The sequence below is a fragment of the Neovison vison genome, chromosome 2 (assembly GCF_020171115.1).
Source record: "Neovison vison isolate M4711 chromosome 2, ASM_NN_V1, whole genome shotgun sequence".
In the NCBI taxonomy this organism is placed as follows: domain Eukaryota; kingdom Metazoa; phylum Chordata; class Mammalia; order Carnivora; family Mustelidae; genus Neogale; species Neogale vison.
Genome location: NC_058092.1, coordinates 213,923,993 through 213,949,462, shown reverse-complemented (window position 1 = coordinate 213,949,462; position 25,470 = coordinate 213,923,993). Strand labels below are relative to the sequence as shown.

The 25,470-nt window shown below is 44.7% G+C and overlaps 1 protein-coding gene and 1 pseudogene across 2 annotated transcripts; one reads left to right on the top strand and one right to left on the bottom strand.

The window, feature by feature from the left end:
• Nucleotides 1-3,562: 3,562 nt before the first annotated feature.
• Nucleotides 3,563-9,639, top strand: LOC122899287 (annotated as a pseudogene).
• A 2,878-nt stretch (nucleotides 9,640-12,517) lies between these two features.
• On the bottom strand, nucleotides 12,518-24,086 carry NOLC1 (nucleolar and coiled-body phosphoprotein 1). 2 transcript variants are annotated; one of them, XM_044240371.1, is made up of 13 exons: nucleotides 23,888-24,086; nucleotides 20,523-20,578; nucleotides 20,272-20,414; nucleotides 20,038-20,168; nucleotides 18,098-18,263; nucleotides 16,332-16,477; nucleotides 16,061-16,205; nucleotides 15,460-15,588; nucleotides 15,153-15,263; nucleotides 14,421-15,065; nucleotides 14,132-14,238; nucleotides 13,813-13,905; nucleotides 12,518-13,658 (listed from the first exon to the last, which is right to left on the bottom strand). In XM_044240371.1, the coding sequence occupies exons 1-13, from the start codon at nucleotides 24,005-24,007 to the stop codon at nucleotides 13,500-13,502; spliced, it is 2,151 nt and encodes a 716-aa protein (XP_044096306.1). In that variant the 5' UTR covers nucleotides 24,008-24,086; the 3' UTR covers nucleotides 12,518-13,499. The 2 variants fall into 2 exon arrangements, with proteins under 2 accessions (XP_044096306.1, XP_044096307.1); XM_044240372.1 differs by having other exon boundaries at nucleotides 20,272-20,411.
• Nucleotides 24,087-25,470: the final 1,384 nt, after the last annotated feature.

Here is a 25,470-nt window from a genome sequence, read left to right as displayed (position 1 = left end):
CTATTCTTCTCTGAATCGTGGGCCAATGCCAGCTAAGCCTTTCATTACTTGTCCCCTTTGGGGTGCTACTCTGGCTGTTGGTGTCAGGACTTAGCACGGTGTACAGAACTGTTCCCAGGTCCAACTTCCCCCATTAGACTCTGAACTCTCAGAGAGTTCTATGGCTGGTTCAATACTCAAAATATTGAAGTATGGTTGTAGATACTCAATGCTGAATACAGGTAGATGCATATTCAAAGGACAGAGACTGCATTTTTACCTCAATGTGCCACCAGTTGCAGTTTTATCAACCCTAAGCAAATCACTTGATACTCAGTTGTTTCTCAGCTACGGGCAATTTTGTCTCCCAGGGGACATGTAGACCTATCAGGAGCATTTCTTAAAAGATTTTATTTATTTGACAGAGAGAGAGATCACAAATAGGCAGAGAGGCAGGCAGGAGGGGGGGAAAGCAGGTTCTCTGCTGAGCTCAAACCCAGAACCCTGAGACCATGACCCAAGCTGAAGGCAGGGTCTTAACCTACTGAGCCACCCAGGCGCCTCTCAGGAGCATTTTTTAAAATTTTATTTTATTTTCCATTTTTAAAAATTTAAATGCAATTAATATGTAATGTATTATTGGATTCATCAGTCTTATACAATTCACAGTGCTCACTGTAGCACATACCCTCCCCAATGTCCATCGCCCAGCCACCCCATCCCTCACATCCCCTCCACTCCAAGAACCCTCCGTTTGTTTCCTGAGATTGAGTCTCCTACAGTTTGTCTCCCTCTCTGGTTTCATCTTGTTTTAGTTTTTCCTCTCTTCCCCTATGATCCTCTGCTTTGTTTCTTAGATTCCACATATTGGTGAGATCATACAATTGTCTTTTTCTGATTGACTTATTTCACTTAGCATAATAGCCTTTAGTTCAATCCACTTCATTGCAAATAACAAAATTTCTCTTTTATTGATGGCTGAGTAGTATTCCATTGTATATATAAACAGCACATCTTCTTTATCCATTTATCTGTCGATGGACATCTGGGCTCTTTCCACAGTTTGGCTATTGTGGACATTGCTGCTATAAACATTGGGGTGCAGGTGCATCACTTCATCACTACATCACTACCATTATCCTTAGGGTAAATAGCCAGTAGTGCCATTGCTGGGTCATAGGGGAGCTCTATTTTAAACTTTTTGAAGACCCTCCATACTGTGTAGCCAGAGCGGCTACACTAGCTGCATTCCCACCAACAGTGCAGGAGGGTTCCTCTTTCTCCACATCTTCGCCAACATCTGTCGTTTCCTGACTTGCTAATTTTAGCCATTCTGACTGGTGTGAGGTGGTATCTCATTGTGGTTTTGATTTGTATCTTCCTGATGCCGAGTAATGTGGAGTTTTTCATGTGTCTGTTGGCCATTTGGATGTCTTCCTTGCAGAAATGTCTGTTCATGTCTTCTGCCAATTTCTTGATTGGATTATTTGTGTTTTGGGTGTTGAGTTTGATAAGTTCTTTATACATTTTGGATACTAGTCCTTTATCCGATATGTCATTTGCAAATATCTTCTCCCATTCTGTCAGTTGTCTTTTGGTTCCGCTGACTGTTTCTTTTGCTGTGCAAAAGCTTTTTATCTTGGTGAAGTCCCAAGAGTTCATTTTTGCCTTTGTTTCCCTTGCCTTTGGAGACATGGCTAACAAGAAGTTGCTGCGGCCAAGGTCAGAGAGGTTGTTAACTGTGTTCTCCTCTACAATTTTGATGGATTCCGGTGTCACACTGAGGTCTTTCATCCATTTTGAGTCTATTTTTGTGTGTAGGGTAAGGAAATGGTCCAGTTTCATTCTTCTGCATGTGGCTGTCCAATCTTCCCAACACCATTTGTTAAAGAGACTGTCTTTTTACACTGGACATTCTTTCCTGCTTTGTCCAAGATTAGTGACCATAGAGTTGAGGGTCCACTTCTGGGCTCTCTATTCTGTTGCATTGATCTATGTGTCTTTTTGTTCCATTACCATACTGTCTTGATGATTAGAGCTTTGTAATAGAGCTTGAAGTCCGGAATTGTGATGCCAGCAGTTTTGGTTTTCTTTTTTAACATTCCTTTGGCTACTGGGAGTCTTTTCTTTTTCCACACAAATTTTAGGATTATTTGTTCCAGCTCTGTGAAAAAAGTTGATGGTATTTTGGTAGGGATTGCACTGAATGTGTAGATTGCTCTAGGTAGCATAGACATTTTAACAATATTCTTCCAATCCAGGAACATGGAACATTTTTTCCATTTCTTTGTCTTGCTCAATTTCTTTCATGAGTATTCTTTAATTTTCTGAGAAAAGATCCTTTGCCTCTTTGGTAAGGTTTATTCCTAGGTATCCTTCAGGAGCACTTTTGGCTGTTCAAACTGGGAGATGATACTGACACCTACTGGTGGAGGCCAAGGATGCTGCCACACACACTACAAAGCACAGGACAGTCCTCCACAACAAAGAATTACCTGGCCCCAAACAGTAATGGTGTTAAGGGTGAGAAACATTGATCTAATAGATTTGGGTTGCAGTGTAGATATAACCTGCAAAGCACAAACCTACAAGGTATTGGAAAGTCTCTTAACTTTTGTCTATATGAAGTAAGTCCACTGCAGAGGAAGGAGCATGAGCCATCATGTGTGCGATTCACTGAACTTATGAATTTCAGGAACAGTGCCTAAACCCATCAGCATTGCATAGGAATTCTAGATCCCTCACCAACCTAAAGTTTCTAAGAAATAGGATCAATTCTGCATATGAATATTTGGCAAATAAATGAAGAAACAGACAAACATCAAAGAACAACAACAACAACAAAAACATTGCCTGGATATAACCATTCACTCTAAGATATGATTCAAGACTTTGTTCAAAAGGTATGTCGCATATCACAAGGACACCAAGGCATGTTATTACCCAAATCTCCTTTTACTGTGCAAGTGGCAGTCACAGAGTCCTTACAATGTGCCAGGGACAGTGCTAAGCACTTTAGATAAATCCTCAGTCCTTACAATAGTCCTCTAGGGTAGTCAGATTTTATAGACAAGATAAAAAAATACTCTTGTCATTTTAAATGAGAAAGTAGACTCAGAAGGATTAAATAATCTTTCTAGTAAGTGCTGTGTTAGACAATTTGCTAAACTGCTTCATTTGTGTAACATTTTACCTGCATATACATACACACACACACTCACTCATAATGTATATATACAGCAGGTTGAGCTCTGCAAGGCCCTAAGGAGAAAGGAGGTCTACTAAGTTAAAAAGGTAAAAAGGCAAACAACACTAGGAAGGCTATATTTATGATATGCAAAAGAAAAAAACAAAGAAGCCATAGTTTTAAGGTTTTATTTGTTTATTTGACAGAGAGAGGGAACACAAGCAGGGGGCATGGGAGAGGGAGAAGAAAGCTTCCTGCCGGGCAGGGAGCCCAGTGTGGGGCTCGATCCCAGGACCCTGGGATCATGACCTGAGCCGAAGGTAGAGGCTTTAACCCATTGAGCCACTCAGGTGCCCCAAATAAGTAAAATCGTAAAAATGGTTAAGATTGCTCTTTCCCATCTTGCAAGATGGCGGGCGAAAAAGCTGAGAAGCCGGATACTAAGGAGAAGAAACCTGAAGCCAAGAAGGCTGATGGCAGTGGCAAGGCTAAGAAGGGTAACCAGAAGGCTAAAACTCCGAAGAAGGGGAAGCCCCACTGCAGCCGAAACCCTGTCCTAGTCAGAGGAATTGGCAGGTACTCCCGATCGGCTATGTGTTCCAGAAAGGCCATGTACAAGAGGAAGTATTCGACAGCTAAATCCAGGGTTGAAAAGAAAAAGAAGGAGAAGGTTCTTGCTACCATCACAAAACCAGTTGGTGGTGACAAGAACGGTGGTACCCGAGTGGTTAAACTGCGCAAAATGCCTAGGTATTATCCCACTGAAGACGTGCCTCGAAAGCTGTTGAGCCACGGCAAAATACCTTTCAGTCAGCATGTGAGAAAACTGCGAGCTAGCATCACCCCTGGGACCATTTTGATCATCCTCACTGGGCGCCATAGAGGCAAGAGGGTAGTTTTCCTGAAGCAGCTGAGCAGTGGCTTGCTACTTGTGACTGGACCTCTGTCCCTCAATCGAGTTCCTCTGCGTAGAACACACCAGAAATTCGTCATTGCCACTTCTACCAAAATTGATATCAGCAGCGTGAAAATCCCCAAACATCTCACTGATGCTTATTTCAAGAAGAAGAAGTTGCATAAGCCCAGACACCAGGAGGGTGAGATCTTCGACACCGAGAAAGAGAAATACGCGATTACAGAGCAGCGCAAGGTTGATCAGAAAGCTGTGGACTCGGGCGCCTGGGTGGCTCAGTGGGTTAAGCCGCTGCCTTCAGCTCAGGTCATGATCTCAGGGTCCTGGGATTGAGTCCCACGTCGGGCTCTCTGCTCAGCAGGGAGCCTGCTTCCTCCTCTCTCTCTGCCTGCCTCTCTGCCTACTTGTGATCTCTCTCTGTCAAATAAATAAATAAAATCTTTAAAAAATAAAAAAAATAAAAAAAAAAGAAAGAAAGCTGTGGACTCACAAATTTTGCCAAAAATCAAGGCTGTTCCTCAGCTTCAGGGCTACCTCCGCTCTGTGTTTTCTCTCACAAATGGAGTTTACCCTCACAAATTGGTGTTCTAAATTTCTTACAAAGAACCTAATTAAATAACTGATCCAATAAAAAAAAAATGGTTAAGATTGGGGTACCTGGGTGGCTCAGTGGGTTAGGGGACTGCCCTTGGCTCAGGTTATAACTCTGGGATCCTGGGATTGAGTCCTGCATCGGACTCCCAGCTCCATGGAGTCTGCTCTCCCTTTGACCACCCCTCTCATGCTCCCTCTCACTCTGTCTTTCTCTCTCAAATAATAAATGAACAATGAAAAAAAAAATCAAATGATCATCTCAACGCATGCACAAAAAGCATTTGAAAAAAATTCAACATCCATTTATGATAAAAATTCTCCACAAAGTGGGTAGAGTGGGAATATACCTCAAAATAACAAAGGCCAAGGGGTGCTGGGTAGCTCATTCAGTTGAGAGTCTGACTCTTGATTTCAGCTCAGGTCATGATCTTGGGGTTGTGAGACAGCCCCACAACTACTTGGGAGTCTCTTTCTCTTCTCCCTTTGCCCTTACCCCCAACTCTGGTTCATGCTCTCTCTCTAAAATAAATAAATAAGAAATATCTTTTTTTTTTTTAAGTTTTATTTCACAGAGAGAGCGTGCACACAAACAGGGGGAGCAGTAGGCAGAGGGAGAGGGAGAAGCAGGTTCCCCACTGAGCAGAGAACCCAACATGGGGTTCCATCCCAGGCCCCTGGGATCATGGCCTGAGCTAAAGACAGATGCTTAACTGACTGAGTCACCCAGGTGCCTCAAATAAGTAAAATCTTTAAAAAAAAATAAGTCATATATGACAAATCAACATCATACTCAACAGTGAAAAGCCGAAAGCTTCTTCTCTAAGATCAGGAACAAGACAAGAATGTCCACTCCTGCCACTTTTACTCAACATAGTACTGGAAGTCCTAGCACAGCAATCAGAAAAGAAGAAGAAATAAAAGGCAATAATTTTTATTTTATTTTAGTTATTCATTTGACAGAGACACACAGAGAGAGAGGGAACACAAGCAGGGGAGCGGGTGAGGGAGAAGCAGGCTTCCTGCCGAGCAGGGAGCCCAACCTGGGGCTCGATCTCAGGACCCTGGGATTATGACCCAAGTTGAAGGCAGACACTTAACGACTGAGCCACCCAGGTGCCCGAAAAGGCAATAATTGTTAAAAAAGTAAAACTATCACTATTTGCAGACGACCTGATGCTATATACAGAAAATCCTGAAGACTCCAAAAAACTATTGGAACTATTAATTAAATTCAGTAAAGTTGCAGGATACAAAATTAATACAGAAATTAATACAGAAAATTAATACAGAAAGAAGCTTTCGGCTTTTCACTGCTACACCAAAAAAACAAACAATTCAATTAAATGGGCAGAGGACTTGAACATTTTTTCAAAAAAAGACAGACAGCCAATAAACACATGAAAAGATGCTCAACATCACTAATCATCAGAGAAATACAAGTCAAAAACACAAGGAGGTATCACCCCACATCTGTCCAAATGGCCGGTATCAAGAATAACAAGTGTTACTGTAAGGATGTGGAAAAAAGGGAACCCTCATGTACTAATGATGGGAATGTAATTGGTGTAGCCACTGTGGAAAACAGTATGGAGGTTCCTCAAAATATTAAAAATAGAAATTTCAGGGGCACCTGGGTGGCTCAGTCCTTAAACGTCTGCCTTTGGCTCAGGTCATGATCCCAGGATCCTGGGATCGAGCCCTGCACTGGCCTTCCTGATCAGCGGAAGGCCTGCTTCTCCCTCTCCCACTCCCCCGCTTATGTTTCCTCTCCTACTGTCGTCAAATAAAATGTAAAATCTTAAAAAAAAAAAAGGGGGGAGGGGGCGCCTGGGTGGCTCAGTGGGTTAAAGCCTCTGCCTTCAGCTCAGGTCATGATCTCAGGGTCCTGGGATCGAGACCCGCATCGGGCTCTCTGGTCAGCAGGGAGCCTGCTTCCCCCTGTCTCTCTGCCTGCCTCTCTGCCTCTTGTGATCTCTCTCTGCCAAATAAATAAAATCTTAAAAAAAAAAAAATCATTTGATCCATCAATTCTTGTTTACCCAAAGAAAACAAAAACACTAATTCAAAAGAATACACGCACCCCTATGTTCTTCATTATTTACAATAGCCAAGATATGGGGCGCCTGGGTGGCTCAGTGGGTTAAGCCGCTGCCTTTGGCTCAGGTCATGATCTCGGGGTCCTGGGATCGAGTCCCACATCGGGCTCTCTGCTCAGCGGGGAGCCTGCTTCCTCCTCTCTCTCTCTGCCTGCCTCTCTGCCTACTTGTGATTTCTCTCTGACAAATAAATAAATAAAATCTTTAAAAAAAAAATAGCCAAGATATGGAAACAACCTAAGTATCCATTAATTGATTAATGGATAAAGATGTAGTGTCTGTTTATATACTGTGTGTGTATATATACTCAGCCATAAAAAAAGAGTAACATCTTGCTATTTACAACATGGGTGGATCAAAAAGAAATTATGCTAAGTGAAGTCACACAGAGAAAGACAAATACTGTATGATTTTACTTACATGTAAAATCTAGGGTGCCTGGGTGGCTCAGTTGTTAAGTGTCTGCCTTCAGCTCAGGCCATGGTCCCAGAGTCCTGGGATTAAGCTCCACACTGGGCTCCCTCCTTAGCAGGAAGCCTGCTTCTCTTTCTCCCACTCCCCCTGCTTGTGTTCCCTCTCTCACTGTCTCGCTCTCCGTCAAATAAATAAGTAAAATCTTTAAAAATCAAATCAAATCAAATTGAATCGAATCTAAAAAACAAACAACAAACAGAAAGATTCAAAATACAGAGAACAGGGGCACCTGGGTGGCTCAGTTAGTTAAGCCTCTGTCTGACACTTGGTTTCAACTCAGGTTGTGATTTCAGGGTCATGAGATCAAGCCCTGAGTCAGGGTCCAAGCTCAGTGGAGTCTGCTTAAGATTCTCTCTCCCGCTCCCTCTGCCCTCCTGTGCTCATAGAAGCACATGTGCTTTCTCTCTCTTTTAAAATAAGTGAATAAATCTAAAAAAAACAAAAAGTAGAGGGGACACCTGGGTGGTTCAGTCCATTAAGTATCTACCTTTGGCTCGGGTCATGATGCCAGAGGCCCAGGATTGAGCCCCGTTTTGGGCTCCCTGTTCGGTGGGAAGTCTGCTTCTCCCTCTGCCCTTCACCCTACTCGTGCTAATAAATAAATAAAATCTTAAAAAAAAAAATACAGAGAACAAACAGTGGTGGTTGCCAGAATAGAGGGGGGGGCATGGGCAAAATAGGAAGGGGACTAATGGGTACAAGCTTCCAGTTATAAAATCAATCACAGAGATGTAAAGTACAACATAGGGAATATAGCCAAAAATATTATAACTGCATGATGAGAAATAACTAGACTTGTGATCACTCATAATGTATATAAATGTATATATATGTATACATATATAAGGACACCTGGGTGGCTCAATTGGTTAAGCATCCAACTTGATTTTGGCTCAGGTCGTGATCTCATGGGTTGTGGGACTGAGCCCTGCCATCAGGCTGCATGCTCAGTAGGGAGTCTGCTTCTCTCCTTCTCCCCGTCAATGCTAAAAATAAAAATCTTTAAAAAATTATAATGTGTATCAATGTTAATTATGTTGCACACCTGAAACTAATAATGTATGTCAACCATACTTCAATTTAAAAAATATAGCTAAGGGAAGCCTGAGTGGCTCAGGTCATGATCCCACGTCCTGGGATGGAGCCCAGCATCAGGCTCCCTGCTCCACGGGAGGCTTTCTTCTCCCTCTCCAATTTCCCCTGCTTATGTTCCCAATCTCTCTCTGTGTCAAATAAATAAATAAAATCTTAAATAAAAAAGTAGTTAAGACAGTAAATTTAATGTTGTTTACCACAATTTTTTAAAAAAGAGACATGGGGAGCCTGGGCTGGCTCAGTCCATAGAGTATGACTCTTGATTCCCCAGGCAATGAGTCTGAGCCCCATGTTGGAGTAGAGATTATTTAAAACAATTAAATGGTTAAAAAATGGCAAAGGTTATATATATTTAAAAAAAAAAAAACTCTTTAAAAAGATCTTATTTGAGAGATTGAGTGATAGAGAGCAGAAGCAAGTGGGAGGGACAGAGGAAGAGGGAGAAGCCAACTCCCTGCTGAGCAGGGAGCCAGACATAGGGCTTGATCCTAGGACTCCAGGATCATGACCCCGGCTGAAGGCCGATGCTTAACCAACTAAGCCACCCAGGCACCCACCAAAAATAAGTATTTTTTAAGGTTTTATTTATTTGACAGAGATCACAAGTAGGCAGAGAGGCAGGCAGAGAGAGGGGAGGGGAAGCAGGCTCCCCGCTGAGCAGAGAGCCCGGTGCGAAGCTGGATCCCAGGACCCACTGAGCAGAGAGCCCGATACAGGGCTGGATCCCAGGACCCTGGGATCATGACCTGAGCAGAAGGCAGAGGCTTACCCACTGAGCCACCCAGGCACCCCCAAAAGTATTTTTTAAAGAGAGACTGGGATGCCTGGGTGGCTCAGCAGGTTAAGCCTCTGCCTTCAGCTCAGGCTCAGGTCGTGATCTCAGGGTCCTGGGATCCAGCCCTGCATCGGCTTTCTGCTCAGCAGGGAGCCTGCTTCCCTTCCTCTCTGCCTACTTGTGATCTGTCAAATAAGTTAATAAAATCTTAAAAAAAAAAAAAAAGACGACGACGACTCAGCACTTTCATTTATCCAAATGTTGGGGAAGAAGGTAAAATACTTTCCATAAACTGTTACTGGAACTACAAATTAGTACAATGGCTTTGGAGGGCACAATAATAATTAAAATGTTAAATAATTAAAATGTTAAACATACATATCCTTTGACCCAACAATCACTGTTAGAGTATTTCCTAGAAAAATATCCTCACTGGACAGCAGGTGCCATGTCTGGCCACAAGAGTGGCAAGAAAGCCCTGAAGCAGACCATGAAGCAGGCCAAGGAGATGGGACGAGGAAGGTAAAACATTCAAGCAGAAACAGAAAGAACAGAAGAAACTCAAGGAGGAGCTTAAAGCAAAGGCCGGGGGAACGCCTCCCACCACCACAGGTGGAATTAAGAACTGTGAGAAAAGATAAGCTGTTCCTTCTGCCTGAGTCAATGATGATCCTTAACTCCATTCCTGTTTAAACATCTGGCTTTCCTGGGCACCTGGGTGGCTCAGTGGGTTAAGCCTCTGCCTTCAGCTCAGGTCATGATCCCAGGGTCCTGGGATCGAGTCCCACATTGGGTTCTCTGCTAAGCAGGGAGCCTACTTCCCTTCTCTCTCTGCCTGCCTCTCTGTCTACTTGTCATCTCTGTCTGTCAAATAAATAAAATTAATTAAAAAAAAAATCTGGCTTTCCTATCACACCATCTGTGGCTATCTACAGCTAGAATGAGGTTTTAGAACCTGTTGTACAATTAAGAATAAACTCTTACCAAAAAAAATTTTTTTTAAATCCACAGATACGGGGTGCCTGGGTGGCTCAATGGGTTAAAGTCTCTGCCTTCAGTTCAGGTTATGATCCCAGGGTCCTGGGATCGAGCCCCATATCCAGCTCTCTGCTCAGCAGGGAGCCTGCTTCCCTCTGCCTGCCTCTCTGCCTACTTGTGATCTCTGTCTGTCAAATAAATAATATCTTAAAAAAAAAAAAAAATCCAGAGATACTCAGTTCCATGTACAAGAACATTCACTATGCAGGGCACCGGGCTGGTTCAGTCTGAGGAGTGTGTGACTCTTGATCTCGGGGTTATGAGTTTGAGTCCCACACTGGGGGGAATTTACTTTAAAAAACAAAACAACACACCAGAAAAACAAATATCCACTGTGGCTCTATTTGTAGTAGCAAAATACTGAAAAACCAAACATCCACCAATATTACTGGCTTGCAGAACTTATACTACTGCTTCCTACTACAATGGAGAACCATGCAGACATTAAAAATTAGCTACCGTGTGGGATGCCTGGGTGGCTCAGTTGGTTAAGCAGCTGCCTTCGGCTCAGGTCATGATCCCAGCGTCCTGGGATCAAGTCCCACATCAGGCTCCTTGTTCAGCAGGGAGTCTGCTTCTCCCTCTGCCTCTGCCTGCCATTCTGTCTGCCTGTGCTTGCTCTCTCTCTCTGACAAATAAATAAAATCTTTAAAAAAAAAAAAATGTTTAAAAAATTAGCTACTGTGTTATAAAATGAGCTCCAATGTTATGAAACACTGCATCTAGCAAGCTACCCCATTTGTGTAAGGAAAAAGATGAGTGGAAGCATGTACATTCAATAAAACTATGAAGATATAGATTCAAGTCCCAGGAAACAGCTAAAATGGAAATTTAATTTTCATTTTATTATATCAGATTTTATAAGTATATCCAAAAACAAAAGCATGAGAATAATGAAAAAATACCAATTCTTTTTTCTTTTTTAAGATTTATTTATTTTAGAGATAGAGCACACCCACAAACAGGGAAAGGGCAAAAGGGAGAGGGAATCTCCAGCGCACTGTGAGAGCGGAGCCAATGCAGGGCTCAATCCCATGATTCATGACCAAGAGTCAGACACTCAACCAACAAAGCCACCAAGGTGCCCCAATTATTTTCAAACACTCTTAGTTTAGTGGCTTTCAACCTCAGCTGCTCATATTAGAATCACTCAGAAGATTAAAAAAAAAATCCTTACACCAGGCACCACCAGAGAGCACCAGGGTCTGACACACTCAAGCTGGTCTGGGATGGGCCCTTGGGTTTTAGTATTTTTTAAGTTTTCCAGATGATTCTAATTTTCAGCCAGTGTTGCAAAATTACTGACTTAGAACAGGAATTAGCAAACGCTTTCCGTTTTCCATAGAAGGCCAGTTAGCAAATACCGTAGGCCCAGTGACCCACACATAAAGTCAGCCACATAGTCTTCCAAGCACTTTTAAAATGTAAAAAAACCAAGCCCCGTGTTGGGTGTGGTGCCTACTTAAAAACAAATAAATAAATTAAATTAAAATATAAAAACCATTCTTAGCATCAAAGCATTACAAAAACAAGCTGTGGACCGGACTCGCCCATTGGCCATTCTGCCAACCCCAGTTTAGACTATGCACGATCTGGACTATGGCCTGGACAAGGCACCATGACACAAGGTATGGCCACGAAATGCCAGAAAGCTGCTGTCAAGAAAATTCTTCAGTGAACTCACAGGTCTCACTCCAGCCCTCTAACTGGCATCCAAGTTGTTCTGGTTTAAACAGGAGAGGGCTTTGGGACTCACAATAAAAATCTCCCAAGACACATTATACATCAGTCAGTTTATTATTTTGTACTAAGATGATAACTCTTACCATGCAGACTGATGTACCTATGTCAGCATGAAAGCTGCATATTCTTCCTAGAGGCAGTTACATGGAAAACCAACTTACTATCAAGTTACCTGGCAAGTATGCAATCAGAACAAGGGGAGGCTCATATTAAAACCTACACCTCCCTCGTCCATAAAGCCAGGGCACACTTTCCCACCACAGAAACAGCCCCAGTCTCCAGTTTGCTGTTGCCTCCTCCCTCCGCAGCTTGCTCTGGCCAAGCACTCTCATCTCCTACAGCTTTAGGATTGGCTGCCTTGGCCTCAGAGTCGCATTTCTGCTCACTGGTTTTTTTTTTTTACTGTTACCTCCACTGTTACTGACAGTTAAGGTTCTGAAAGGGGCACATCAGATGCTCCCATGTTCCAACTACAAACAACAATCTTGTTGGGATGCTCTCCCAACCCCACCAAGTTTTACCACCTAATATGCTTCATAAAGGTTCTTCCCATTTCCGTTAGCACATACACAGGTTACCTATAAATTTGCCTAATGTAATCTAACTCCTACTGAGGATTGAGATTTTTAGTTACAGTTTTTATTCTTTCATTTTCTTGATCAGTCATTTCCAATCACATAGGAGTTAATGAAGCTAATTTTGTGTCACCACTTTTACTAAAACAGAAATACCAAGTGATATGTACTTTTCAGATTGTTATTTTGTTCCCTAAAATGTAAAAAACAAGGAAATGCAGTCCTTAAATTAGTACTACTAAGGATCATCAAAAAAAAGTCTCCGAACAATAGAAAAGTTTATGCTTTCAAAATAAAAAACTAAACATATACTGCAAACATTAAATGTTAATATTACAGAAAACAACATATTTAGACTAACCCCACAGCATTCACACTACACCAGAACTTTAACTGTAACAAAAGGGGATTTTATCCCCAAAAGTAGTTAAGTCCATGCTCGCTGAAAACATCAGTCCTAAACCCCATGAAAGAGGATGAACTACACAGTGCATGCTTGGCAAACATATACATTAACCATTCTTAACTGCCCCTTCCCAAAGCTGTGAGGGGTAGGACGGATGAATGTGAACAAATGACAGAATTCTCCAATTATAAAAACTCATAATGTAACCTTTACTACATCTTGGGCAATAGCTAAGATTTTATCTGTGGGTACCCACCTGTGAAATCACAACGAAAATGAATAGGAAATGATTTAATATAAAATTTACAAATTTCCCAGCATGAGGATTTCCACAGAACAGGGAGAAGGAAATGAGGGAATGACAACTAAAATTTTTCTTTTCTTAAAAAAGAACACTCCCCTTATGTTGTCCTTACTTCTCAACACTCAAAAACCAAACCTGTACAAAACTATCAACACAGAAAACGGCCAGAGAGGATGTTACAATGCAAAGTCTTCGGACCTCTTCTAAACTGCTGTCCTCGCCAAGACCCTCCCTTAATAGAGCTGAGGGTTTCCCAGGTCCACTGGGGAAAGTAAGTGGCATCGGATCATCACCCCTGCTTCACCACACATGGCCCCAGGTCACTCGCTGTCAAACTTAATGGAATTGACCTGGACAGAGATGGAGCCTCCCCGGTAGCTGCCCCGCTTCTTCTTGGTTTTCTCATGCCGGAACGATTTGCCTTTGGTGAACTTCAGAACCTGATTGGCGCGTTCCCCCCAGTCTCCAGCTGCACCCCGCTGGTAAGCAGAGAAAAGTGGTTAATACACAGAGGACAACACCAAGGCCCTGTTACTTTTACTTTCTTCTCCCTGCTCAAGGCAACATGAACCAAAAAGCTGCCCTCTCTTCCACCCAGCCCCCTTAAGAACAGCAAACATGCTCTCCCCTCACCTTGGCATCAAAGGAATTGTCTGCCACTCGAGCATCTACCTCAATTTCCTCCTCCCTGATCCTTCGGAAAGGGGATGATGCCCTTTTTTCTCCCTGGAGAAGAATGAAGTAAGAAGTAAGTTAAAGACAGAGTGGCCATTTAACAGAAAAGCCCTCCTTAGCTACACATGTGCGAGAGTGCCAGGCCATGGGGAGAGTTGTCACGATCTCACGACCCTGAGGGGAAATCAAGAGTTGGAGGCTTAACCAACTAAGCCACCCAGGTGCCCCTTTCTACTCTTTAAAGGCTGGCTCCCGACAAGAAAATAAGAGAACTTACTTTCTTCCTTTTTGGAAATGTGTTGGGGGTCTGGGGCTTTATCTTCTTGGCTTGAGGAGTCTCTGCCTCTTTGGCAGCCTCATTCTGCTTCCGCTTCTTTCCGGAACCTACAAAACAAAAAGCCAGACTCAGGAGACCAGCTTCTTATTCCTCCTCCCAGGTTCCCACACCGAGGGCGTACAACTGGAAGCCTAACTGTGGGCCTCCTCTCCCTACCCCATCCCCCAAGTGTATATCCCACCCATACTTGGGGGGACAAACCAAGGAGACAGATTCTTTGGATACAGACCTGGCTTAGAAACTGCTACTGCTGCCTTTTTCTTTTCTTCTTCTTCCTCATGGCTATCCCTGTCTGCTTTTCCATTCTGCGTAGTCACTGCAGAGGTCCCATTGGTCTTGAGGGCTTGTGGCCTTACACTGCCCTTGCCCTTAGGCTTCTCCTTCACTTCTTCCTCACTGGAATCATCAGAGGAAGAACTGCTGCTGCTCTCGGCCTTTGCCTGCTTTATGGAAGCCGCCTTGGAAGAGGCTACAACTCCTGCTGCCTTCTGTGGCTTCTTTTTAACTGGGGATTTTGACATCTTCTCCTCCTCCTCTTCCTCACTGCTAGAACTATCTGAATCAGAGCTGCTGTCCCCACCACCCTGGGGGGCCTGTTTGGCAGGCAAAGATGGAGCTGCTTTGGCTGCTGCCTTGGACTTGGGAGTGACCACAGTCTTCTTCATCTTTTCCTCTTCACTAGAACTGCTCTCCTCCTCGCTGGAGCTGCTATCAGCCTTTCTGGTGAGAGGCTTCTGGCCACTACCTACAGGCTGCTTGGGAGCTGTGGCTGGTTTAGCTGCAGGTTGCTTGGGAGTGGCAACCGGCCTACTTGGTAGATTCTTGGTAGTACCAGCTGATCTGGCAGGAGCTTCATCCTCAGAACTGTCAGAGTCTAGACAGAGAGCAAATAATAAATAGAAATCAGACTGGAGAGAGCCCCTGGAGCTCCCACCACCCTGAGGGCCTCCATATACCTCACCTGAGCTGTCTGAAGAGCTCTCTGGCGCTTTCTTTGCTGGAACTGGTTTAGAGGTTGCTTTAGAGATGACTGCCTTTGCTGGAGGTTTCTTTTCTTCCTCAGAACTGGAATCTGCAGAGAATCTATGGCATTAGGCTGGGATCAGAGTCCCAACCCAACCAAAAGCAACAAAAAGGAGGCGGCAAAGACCCACACAGAAACTTAAGCCCTGTCTTGCTTCAGTGAAAAACAAAAGGCATAGAGGCATTTTTGTCTTTTATATTCCTCATCTACTCCCCCAGGCCCATTCTCCACAGAGGGGACTCACCAGACTCATCGCTGCTGTCCTCACTGCTCTCCACAGGCTGCTGCTTCTCTGCAGCTTTCTTGGGAGCCTGGGTTCCCAGGGACTTCTTGGATGGGGCAGCAGAAGGTGGGGGTACTGAACTATAGGGACCTGTTTAAAAAAAAAAACAAGGGGCACCTGAGTGGCTCAGTGGGTTAAGCCTCTGCCTTCAACTCAGGTCATGGTCTCAGGGTCCTGGGATCGAGTCCCGCATCGGGCTCTCTGCTCAGCGGGGAGCCTGCTTCCTCCTCTCTCTCTCTCTGCCTGCCTCTCTGTCTACTTGTGATCTCTCTGTCAAATAAATAAACAAAATATTAAAAAAAAAAAAAACTATAGGGACCTGCTTCACCCTGCTTATGCACATGTGCACATGCTCTCTCTCTCTGTAAAATAAGTAAATAAAATCTTAAAAAAAAAAAGGTAAGTGTTGTGGTGGGACTCCACGCTTAGCAGGGAGTCCACTTGGGATTCTCTGCCTTTCCCTCTGCCCCTTCCCCCGACTCCCACCTTGTGCACATGCTCGCTCATGCTCGCTAAAAAAAAAAACAAATAAGTAACTTTAAGGGGAAAAAAAAACCCTCACCTGGTTTTTTTTTCATGGGTTTTTTCTGCTCTTCCTCCTCCTCCTCCTCCTCACTGGAAGAGTCCTCACTGCTGGAACTCTTCTGGGTAGGGGCAGCCATTGCTTTCACTGGAGCCTTGGCCACAACTTGCTTTTTAGGTACAGTCTGCGTCATATGGAGAAAATTAGTTACCACAAGAAAAAGCTGATCTAACTAAACTTGCCAAGAAATGGAGACACCCTCACTCCCCCACGTCCCCACCGATCCCCTGGTACAAGTTATGGCCCAAACCTTCTTAGGTATGGCTGCCGCCGCTGCCACCTCCTCCTCCTCATCACTGCTGCTGCTGCTGCTGCTGCTGCTGCTGCTGCTGCTGCTGCTCTTCTTGCTGGCCACTTTCCCATTGGTTAGTTTAGGTGCCACGCGGGCTGGCATACCTGGGAAGGAAAGAAAAATTGGGTAAGAAATACCAAGGCCTTAATGAACCCTGGAAACCTGTTAGCTTAGAGCTTAGGAGTCTATCGATTCTCTTGCCTTCATTTTCCTTTTTTAAAAGATTTTATTTATTTATTTGACAGAAAGACAGCTAGAGAGGGAACACAAGCAGGGGGAGTGGGAGAGAGAGAGAAGCAGGCTTCCTAATGTGGGGCTCAATCCCAGGACCTTGGGGATCATGATCTAAGCCAAAAGCAGACGCTTAACAACTGAGCCACCCAGGCACCCCAATTCTCTTGCCTTTAGAGCAGGCATGAGGGAAACCACTCAGTTGTTAAGCATCTGCTTCTGGCTCAGGTCATGATCCCAGCATTCTGGGATCGAGCCCCACATCAGGCTCCCTGCTCAGTGGGAAGCCTGCTTCTTCCTCCCCATTCTTGCTTTCTCTCCCTGTCTCGCTCCCTCAAATAAATAAAATCTTTAAGAGAAAATAAATCAAAAAATAATAATAATAATAAAATAATAATAATAATAATAATAAAGATTAACTTATTTGAGGAAGAAAGAGCACGTAAGACTGAGGGCACAGGGGGAGGGAAAGAGAGATTTCTCAAACAGACTCTCTGCTGAGTGGAGCCAACATGGGGCTCAATCCCATATCCCTGGGATCAGGACCCAAGCTGAAATCAAGAGTTGGACACTCAACCAACTGAGCCACCCAGGTGCTTCTGGATACCATTTTTTAAAACATGTTTTTTGGGGGGCACCTGAGTGGCTCAGAAGGTTAAGCCTCTGTCTTTGGCTCAAGTCATGATCTCTGGGTTCTGGGATCGAGCCCCGCATGGGGCTCTCTGCTCAGCAGGGAGCCTGCTTCCCCTCCTTCTCTGCCTGCCCCTGCCTACTTGTGATCTCTCTCTGGCAAATAAATTCTTTTTTTTTTTTTTTTTAAGGTTTTATTTATTTGAGAGACAGAGATCACAAGTAGACAGAGAGGCAGGCAGAGAGAGGAGGAAACAGGCCCCCGCTGAGCAGAGAGCCCGATGCAGGACTCGATCCCAGGACCCTGAGATCATGACCTGAGCCGAAGGCAGAGGTTTTAACCCACTGAGCCACCCAGGTGCCTCAAATAAAATTTTTTTTTAAAAAGCAAAGATTTAAAACAAAAAAACAAAAAAAACTACATTTTTCCTCACTGCAGACTATTTTTCTAGTTACTAATCCCTAATTATGAAATGTTCCATTTATTAATAAAAAGCCTCTTTCTAAGGAAAAAAAAGACACTAAGCAGTATTTCTAATTCAACAACCAGTGCCATTTCACCCCTATGCTAAAGGAGCAATTTTTTTTTTTTTTGAGAGAGAGCAGGCGAGCGTGGGCTCCAGCATGCACACACGGGATGGGGAATGGCGAAAGAACACGGAGAGAAAGAATCTTAGGCATGCTCCATGCCCAGCGTGAAGCACAACGCGGGGGTCAACCACAGGACCCTGAGATCATGACCTGAGCTGAAGGCAGAAGCTCAACTGACTGAGCCATCCAGCTGCCCCTGAATGAGCAATTTTAATACAAGTCCCCAGAGCAAACTAGTCCCCAGCCTGGCCTCTTGGGAATGGAAATAGTACCTGGTTTGGCTGAGGCTTTAGTTTGAGTTTTAGCTGCCACAGGTGTTGTCTTTGGCTTCTGGTTCTTTGGTGACTCATCTTCTGAGCTTGAGTCTGAATCAGAATCAGAGCTCTTGGCCTTCTTAGGAGGAGCTTTGACTGCCTTGGATTGGGACTTAACTCCCTTCTGTGAGGAAACACACAATGAAGAGAATCAGCAAGAGGTTCTGGGTACCCAAAGGGCATCCTAAGGTGGAAACCATCCTAGACTACTTTTATTTTTTAGGAGCTAATGGAGCAGTAAGAGCAAATAAATGCTGAGGAAGAAGACACCTGAGGGCACCTGGATGAATGAGTCGGTACAGTATGCATCTCTTGATCTTGGGAGTCATGAGTTCAAGCACCATGTGTGGCACAGTGTGTACTGAAAAAACACAGCATCTGAAAAGGGCACCAAATTCTTCATGGGAAACAAAAATATTGGGGCACCTGCCTGACTCAGTGGTTAGAGCATGAAACTTGATCTTGGGGTCATGAGTTTGAGTCCCACACTGGGAACAGAGATTACTTAAAAATAATTTAAAAATCTCAAGACAAAGGGAAGGACGGATGGATGGACAGATGAATGGAAGGAAGGAAAGAAGGTGGAAAGGGAGTGAGGGAGGAAAAGGGACTCCTGGGTGGCTCAGTCAGTTAAGCGTCTACCTTTTTAGCTCAGGTCATGATATCAGGGTCCTGGGATGGGGCCGACATCCAGCTCCCTGCTCAGTGGAGAGAGTGCTTTTCCCCCTGCCCCCCCTTCTGTGTGCACACATGCATGCTCTCTCTCTCAATAAATAAAATCTTTCTAAAAAAAGGAAAGAAGGGACGCCGGGATGGCTCAGTTCTTAAGTGTCTGCCTTTGGTTTGGGTCCTGATCTCAGGGCCCCAGGATCGAGCCCGGCATTGGGCACCCTGCTCATTGGGGAGCCTGCTTTCCCTCTCCCAGTCCCACTGCTTGTATTCCCTCTCTCAATGTTTCTGTCATATAAATTTTAAAAAACTAACCTTAACAAAAAAAAGAAAGAAAAGAAAGAAAGTGATAAAGAAAAACCCAACCCTGTCCTTGCCATTCCCTGCTTAAGAGTTCCGAATACCTGTCTACAAAACATACTCTTACTTACTCTTGGAATCTTAGACAGTGTCCCAGAAAAAAACGAACGCCACCTTGGAAACAGAATGGGTTCCTCTAGATTCAGAATGCAACTTCACCCTCACATACCCTTTCCAAGCTTCATACTTCTACTTTCTCCGCCATGGTCACCTGTTATATATTTTACGTATTTATGTATTTAAAGATTCATTTTATGGGGCAGCTGGGTAGCTCAGTGGGTTAAGCCTTTGCCTTCAGTTCAGGTCACGATCTCGAGGTCCTGGGACTGAGCCCCACATCGAGCCCTCTGCTTGGTGGGGAACCTGCTTCCCACCCCCCACCCCCGCCTACTTGTGATCTTCTCTGTCAAATAAATAAAAATCCTTAAAAAATAAATAAAAATTCATTTTATTATAAAGACAAAGGGGGCATGCACACTCACACACGCTTCAGAGTGGGGGGAGGCGCAAGGGTGAGGGAGGCAGAGTTGCAGAACCCCTGCTGAGCAGAGAGCCCAATTGGTGCGTGATCTCAAAATCCTGGGATCATGACCTGAGCCAAAACCAAGAGTAGGAGGCTTAACCAACTGGGCCACCCAGGCGCCCCTTATTTATTTACCTTTTAAGTAATCTCTACATCCAATATGGGACTCAGACATGTAACTCCGAAATCAAGAGTCCCATGCTCTACTGACTAAGGCAGCCAGGCGCCCCCGTAGTCACCTGTTATACACCCACTGGCATCCCTTGGTTCCAAGCTATAAGCCAGGACTCTAGGTTTCTTCTTCCTAATCCCTTCAACAACCGCTTTCCTTCCCAAAGGTGCAAACCTGAACAGGCTTTTTCTTCTTGTCATCGTCCTCCTCTTCATCACTGGATTCCTCACTGCTGCTGCTCTCTGATGCTTTGGCTGCAGCCTTTCCAGGATGCTGAGGCAAACTGGCCCGCTTGGCAGGTACAGCTGAACAGAACCACAAACCCCAGTGAGAAACAGCCACGTGGTACAGGCATGCTACAAATACCTTTCTGGGAATCACTAACACCAACTCCTTGCCCAGACTTACCAGCTTTCTTAGCTGGAGGTCCTTGGGGTTCTTCCTCCTCACTGCTGTCCTCACTGCTCTCACTGGATGAAGTCTTCTTCTTAGCCTTCTTACTCACTGGTCCATTTGCCTGTACCTTCCGCTTTGGGGCCTTGGCAGACCTGCTGAGGTAGATGAGGCTAACTTTTGGGGGATCAGGATCTTCCCACACCAAGGAACACAGCCCAACTCCTTGGGGGAAAACCAGTCACAGTGATACAGAGAAGACTTACTTGAGCCAGAAGCTGTAGATGTCTAAGAGAGAAGAGGCGTTGGCATCCTGTTGGGTCTATAGGAGAAAAAAAGAACACAGTAAGAAAATTTTATCCTGGTTCTTCTAGCAGGAAATCAGATTTTATTCTCTCTTTAAAAGTGACCTGCTTTGGGGTGTCTGGTGGCTCAGTCAGTTAAGTATCTGCCTTCAGCTCAGATCATGATCTCAGGTCTTGGGATGGGGCCCTGCATCAGGCTTCCTGCCCAGCAGGGAGTCTGCTTCTCCCTCTACCCTCTGCTCACACTCACTTACTCTCTTTCTCTTTCAAATAAGCAAAATCTTAAAAAAAAAAAAAAAAAAAAAGTGACCTCTTCTATACCTGCTGTATTTGGTGTAAATGTTACTTCTTCGTAAGAGTTCTTCTACTTGCACAAATTAAGAGAAAAAAAATCTATTTATGTACTTTCCAATTTTCAACATCAAAAACTTGGGATACTCACAGTTTCTGTCACCATCTATCCCCAGTGAATCCTATTTATGAAAGCCTTTAAAAAAATGTGCTTTCCAGGGCGCCTGGGTGGCTCAGTGGGTTGAGCCTCTGCCTTTGGCTCGGGTCATGATCCCAGGGTCCTGGGATCGGGCCCCGCATCGGGCTCTGTGTTCGGCGGGGAGCCTGCTTCCCCTTCTCTCTCTGTCTGCCTCTCTGCCTACTTGAGATCTCTCTGTCTGTCAAATAAATAAATAAAATCTTTAAAAAAAAAAAAAAATGTGCTTTCCCAGGACACCTGGGTGACTCAGTCGGTTAAGTGTCTACCTTCAGCTCAGCTCATAATCCTGGGGTCCTGGGATCCAGTCCAGTGACAGGCTCCCTGCTCAGCAGGGAGTCTACATCTCTCTCTCTCTCTCTGCCCTTGCCCCACCTTGTGCTCACACGTGCGCAATCTCTCTCTCAAATAAAAATAAAATCCTTTAATGTGCTTTCCCTTTAAGCTAGCAATGCATTGTCCAGGAATTCATCGTTACTCATGAAACAAGAACACTAACAGAAGAGAGTGTTTCCTGCAATATGGTTTATAATACCAAATCATTGGAAACCAGCCTCCAAAACTGGTTAAAAAGCTAAGTTATAGGGCACCTGGGTGGCTCAGTGGGTTAAAGCCTCTGCCTTCGGCTCAGGTCATGATCCCAGGGTCCTGGGATGGAGCTCCCCTTGGGAGCCTGCTTCCCTTCCTCTCTCTTTGCCTGCCTTTCTGCCTACTTGTGATCTCTGTCATATAGATAAATAAATTCTTTAAAAAAAAAAAAAAAAAGCTAAGTTATATACTCAGTACAAAAATTACTTTCAGTTATTAATTACACTGATAATAGATTGTAAGTTGATACAAAAAAAAAAGGCAAAACATTGCAGTACCATCAAGAGTACGGGCTCAGAGTTACATGTGTATAAATGTGAAATTCACCTCTGCCTCTGTGTGACCCTGAGCAAATAACTTAATCTTTTCAAGACTGTTTATTTCTCTATAACATGGAGATAATACCGTACATCTTATTAAGTTGTTGAGAGAATTAGAGATAATGCACATAAAGGACTTAGCATCTGGAAACACCATCTGGCCTTCAGTAAGCTTTGCAGAAAGATTAGTTTTTGTTATATAAAAAAATCCTGGGGACGCCTGGGTGGCTCAGTGGGTTAAGCCGCTGCCTTCGGCTCAGGTCATGATCTCAGGGTCCTGGGATCGAGTCCCGCATCGGGCTCTCTGCTCAGCAGGGAGCCTGCTTCCTCCTCCTTCTCTCTCTGCCTGCCTCTCTGCCTACTTGTAATCTCTCTCTGTCAAATAAATAAATAAAATCTTTAAAAAAAAAAAAAAAAAATCCTGGGGCACCTGGGTAGTTCAATGGGTTAAAGCCTCTGCCTTCGGCTCAGGTCATGATCCCAGGGTCCTGGGATCGAGCCCGCCTTCGGGATCTCTGCTCAGCAGGGAGTCTGCTGCCCTCTCTCTCTCTGCCAGCCTCTCTGCCTACTTGTGATCTCTGTCTGTCAAATAAATAAAATCTTTTAAAAAAAAATCCTGATTCTGAAAAAGACCCAATTCCATCCAGCCCACTGTGAAAATACTTTCTTCAGCCTCCCTAATGGTCAATTAAAAAACAGTTCCAATATGAAAGCAGTTGTAGGGGATCACAGGGGCAGGCTGTCCCAGCTTAAGGTAGCCCTTTCTGAAGCTGATTTGATTCTGTCTTTGTGCAGCCCGATTCTGCCACAAAAAATAAATTTAACTTCTGAGTCAAAGGCTAAGAAGACTGTCAAAGACTACACTCTACCCTCTTTCAAGATGTTTTCCCATGCATCAGGATTTTTTTTTTTAATTAAAGATTTTATCTATTCATGTGACAGAGAGAGAGCAAGCACAAGCAGGAGGAGTGGCAGAGAGAGAGAGGCAGGCCCATGTGGGGCTTGATCCCAGAACCCTGAGATCATGACCTGACGCTTAACTGACTAAGCCACCCAGGCAACCCATGATTGCTTTTCTTGCCTGAGATTCCAACCCTTTCACATCCCTGGTCCACTTTTTACATGTATTTGGACCATATTATATTACTATAAACATGTATTACCATAACTATGATAACAGCTTTCACTCACTGATGCTTCCTGAGCACCAGGCACTGGGATTGCCACTTCCTATTTATCACGTTACTGAAATTCACAAAAATATTATAAAATGGATGATGGCATCTCTGTAGGAATAGAAACAAACTCAGAGAGGTTCAGCAAGCTGTTCAGGTTACACATCGTAAAAAGTAAGAGAGCCTGGTCCCAAATCTAGATGTGCTTGATTCCAGAAGTCAAAGATCCAAGCCCACTGCCTGGTAGGGCTGTGATGCTCAATTCTGCTTTGGTATACCTCTACTCTCACTTTTTTCTTTACTAACGAAAATCCCATCCCCCATTTCTAAAGCAATTTCATCTTTGAGTCCCGGGTAAATTCGACTGAGTTCAGGTCAAGTCACGTTTTGCATCACCCAACGTAAAACCCAAGAAGGAACCAAGAGCCTCCAATGCCTCCAGTGGGACACCACGCTCCCTCCAGCTCGCCGCACTCCGCCAGCCACGTGACCTGGGCCACGAGGAACCCACGCTGCCGTCGCTGCACCGCTCAACAGAAAAAGGCAACAAGACTCAACGCTACCTAGTGAGACCTCGTGGGGTACCAGCTGCCGAGACTTCAGGCTCCCGGGTCACCGCCGAGAGTTCGGCACAAAGGCCCCGCAGATACTGGATTGGAAGACCCTAGAGACCTCGGTACCCGGAAACCTAACCCAGTGAGGGCCCGAAAACCTGTTGTGCTCCCACCCCAGCCCTTGTCCCAAGCCCGCACTCACAGCGCCTGTTGCCTTGGCAAATTTATTGGCCACCTCCGAAAGCTGGTTATCGCGCAGAAAGCCGAGCACGAGGGGATACAGGTCGCTGGGAACCACGCGGCGCAAGCTGGCGTCCGCCATCCTCCGGGCAACACGCGTCACTACCTTTGCGGACGCTCAGGACTCAGGAACTCCGGAACCCGGACGGATGGGAGTGGACCCCCTGTGACGTCATCACGCGGCGCGGACGTACGGCGGAAGAGGCGGGCATACTCCTCAGGGCAGTCCCGCCTCCAATTTGGTGGCGGGATCGAGGCGCAATCTATTAACTCTTTCCGGTGCCACAAGCGTCGCCATCTTGGTGAGGGCGGAGCCCTCTGTCCACCACCTTGCCAAGGCGGAGCCCTGACGTCATGGCTCACGCCCCCGCCAGTGGCGGGAAAACTTTAGATTTCCCGCGCCGTTTCAGCTAGAGCCACCGTTTTTTGTTGTTTTTTTTTTTTTTTTTAAGAGCTGCAACTGGGATTTGCATTCCAGAGTAGAGTGGACCGGAAGGCTTGAGCGGTCTTTGGACTCTCTAGACTCGGTCTCGGGATCTCCTAACCACTCCCATTCGCGGCGCTAGCCGATTCCCACCCTTCATTTTCCCTTCCTCGAACACCCAGAGAGGCCCTCTATGTCAGATACCATTACAATTCTCACCTTCACTGCAGAGGATTCTTCAGATTATCCATGGTAATAGTGGTAACAGACGATCTCTAAAATTGCCCCTCTTTCAATCATGATTTGCCCTTGAGACAACCCCTTCCCCCTTACTTATTCATTCAGCATTGTCAGCTCCATGAAGAGAAAAGCCATTGTGAATGAACCCTGAGCGACACAGTAGCAATCTCTGCAAACCTATAATCCTAGAAATTATCCTTCTATCTCCTGAATTACAGTTCACACTTGAATTCTCCCTGTGGGAGAACTAAAAAACCCTCCCAATGCCTCTGTCATGAGTATTCAAAAATTAATGCCCAGGCCTGCCAAGTTAATTCCAAGTTCCATTACATTTCAGTTCACATCAGCAGGCATCAATCCCTTTACCCACTACCGGTTGATTGCTTCCCCATTAATACCTGTCAGGAAAGGTAAGGATCCACTTTCTGGAGGGATATACCTCTCCTTTGCTCTTCTCAAAATAGGCACTCTCCTAGATAAACTTCTACAGATCTCCCTCTTACCCGTGTTTATTCACATATATGCATTCTTCTGAATACCTATTGTGTGCCAAGCATCGTGCTCAAGCTAAAATGGTACATACATGTATACATAAGCCTCAGTTTAGAAAACCTTTATTTGGAACAAGTATGAGCTTCCTCTAGGTCCTTAGTGGTAAAAATCCCTTCCTTGGGACTGTAGCATCAGCATCCCCTTGTTTGAAATGCAGAATCTCGGGCCCCACCCCAGAAGCCAGAATCTACATTCTAAAAAGATCACCAGGTAATTCAAACTTTCTTTTAAACTTGAGAAGCACTGCCCTAGAAAACTGATTTCACTGACAACACATCCTAAGGAACAAAGTTTTAAGTCCAACAGGATTTTGCACCTGACCAAAGAGA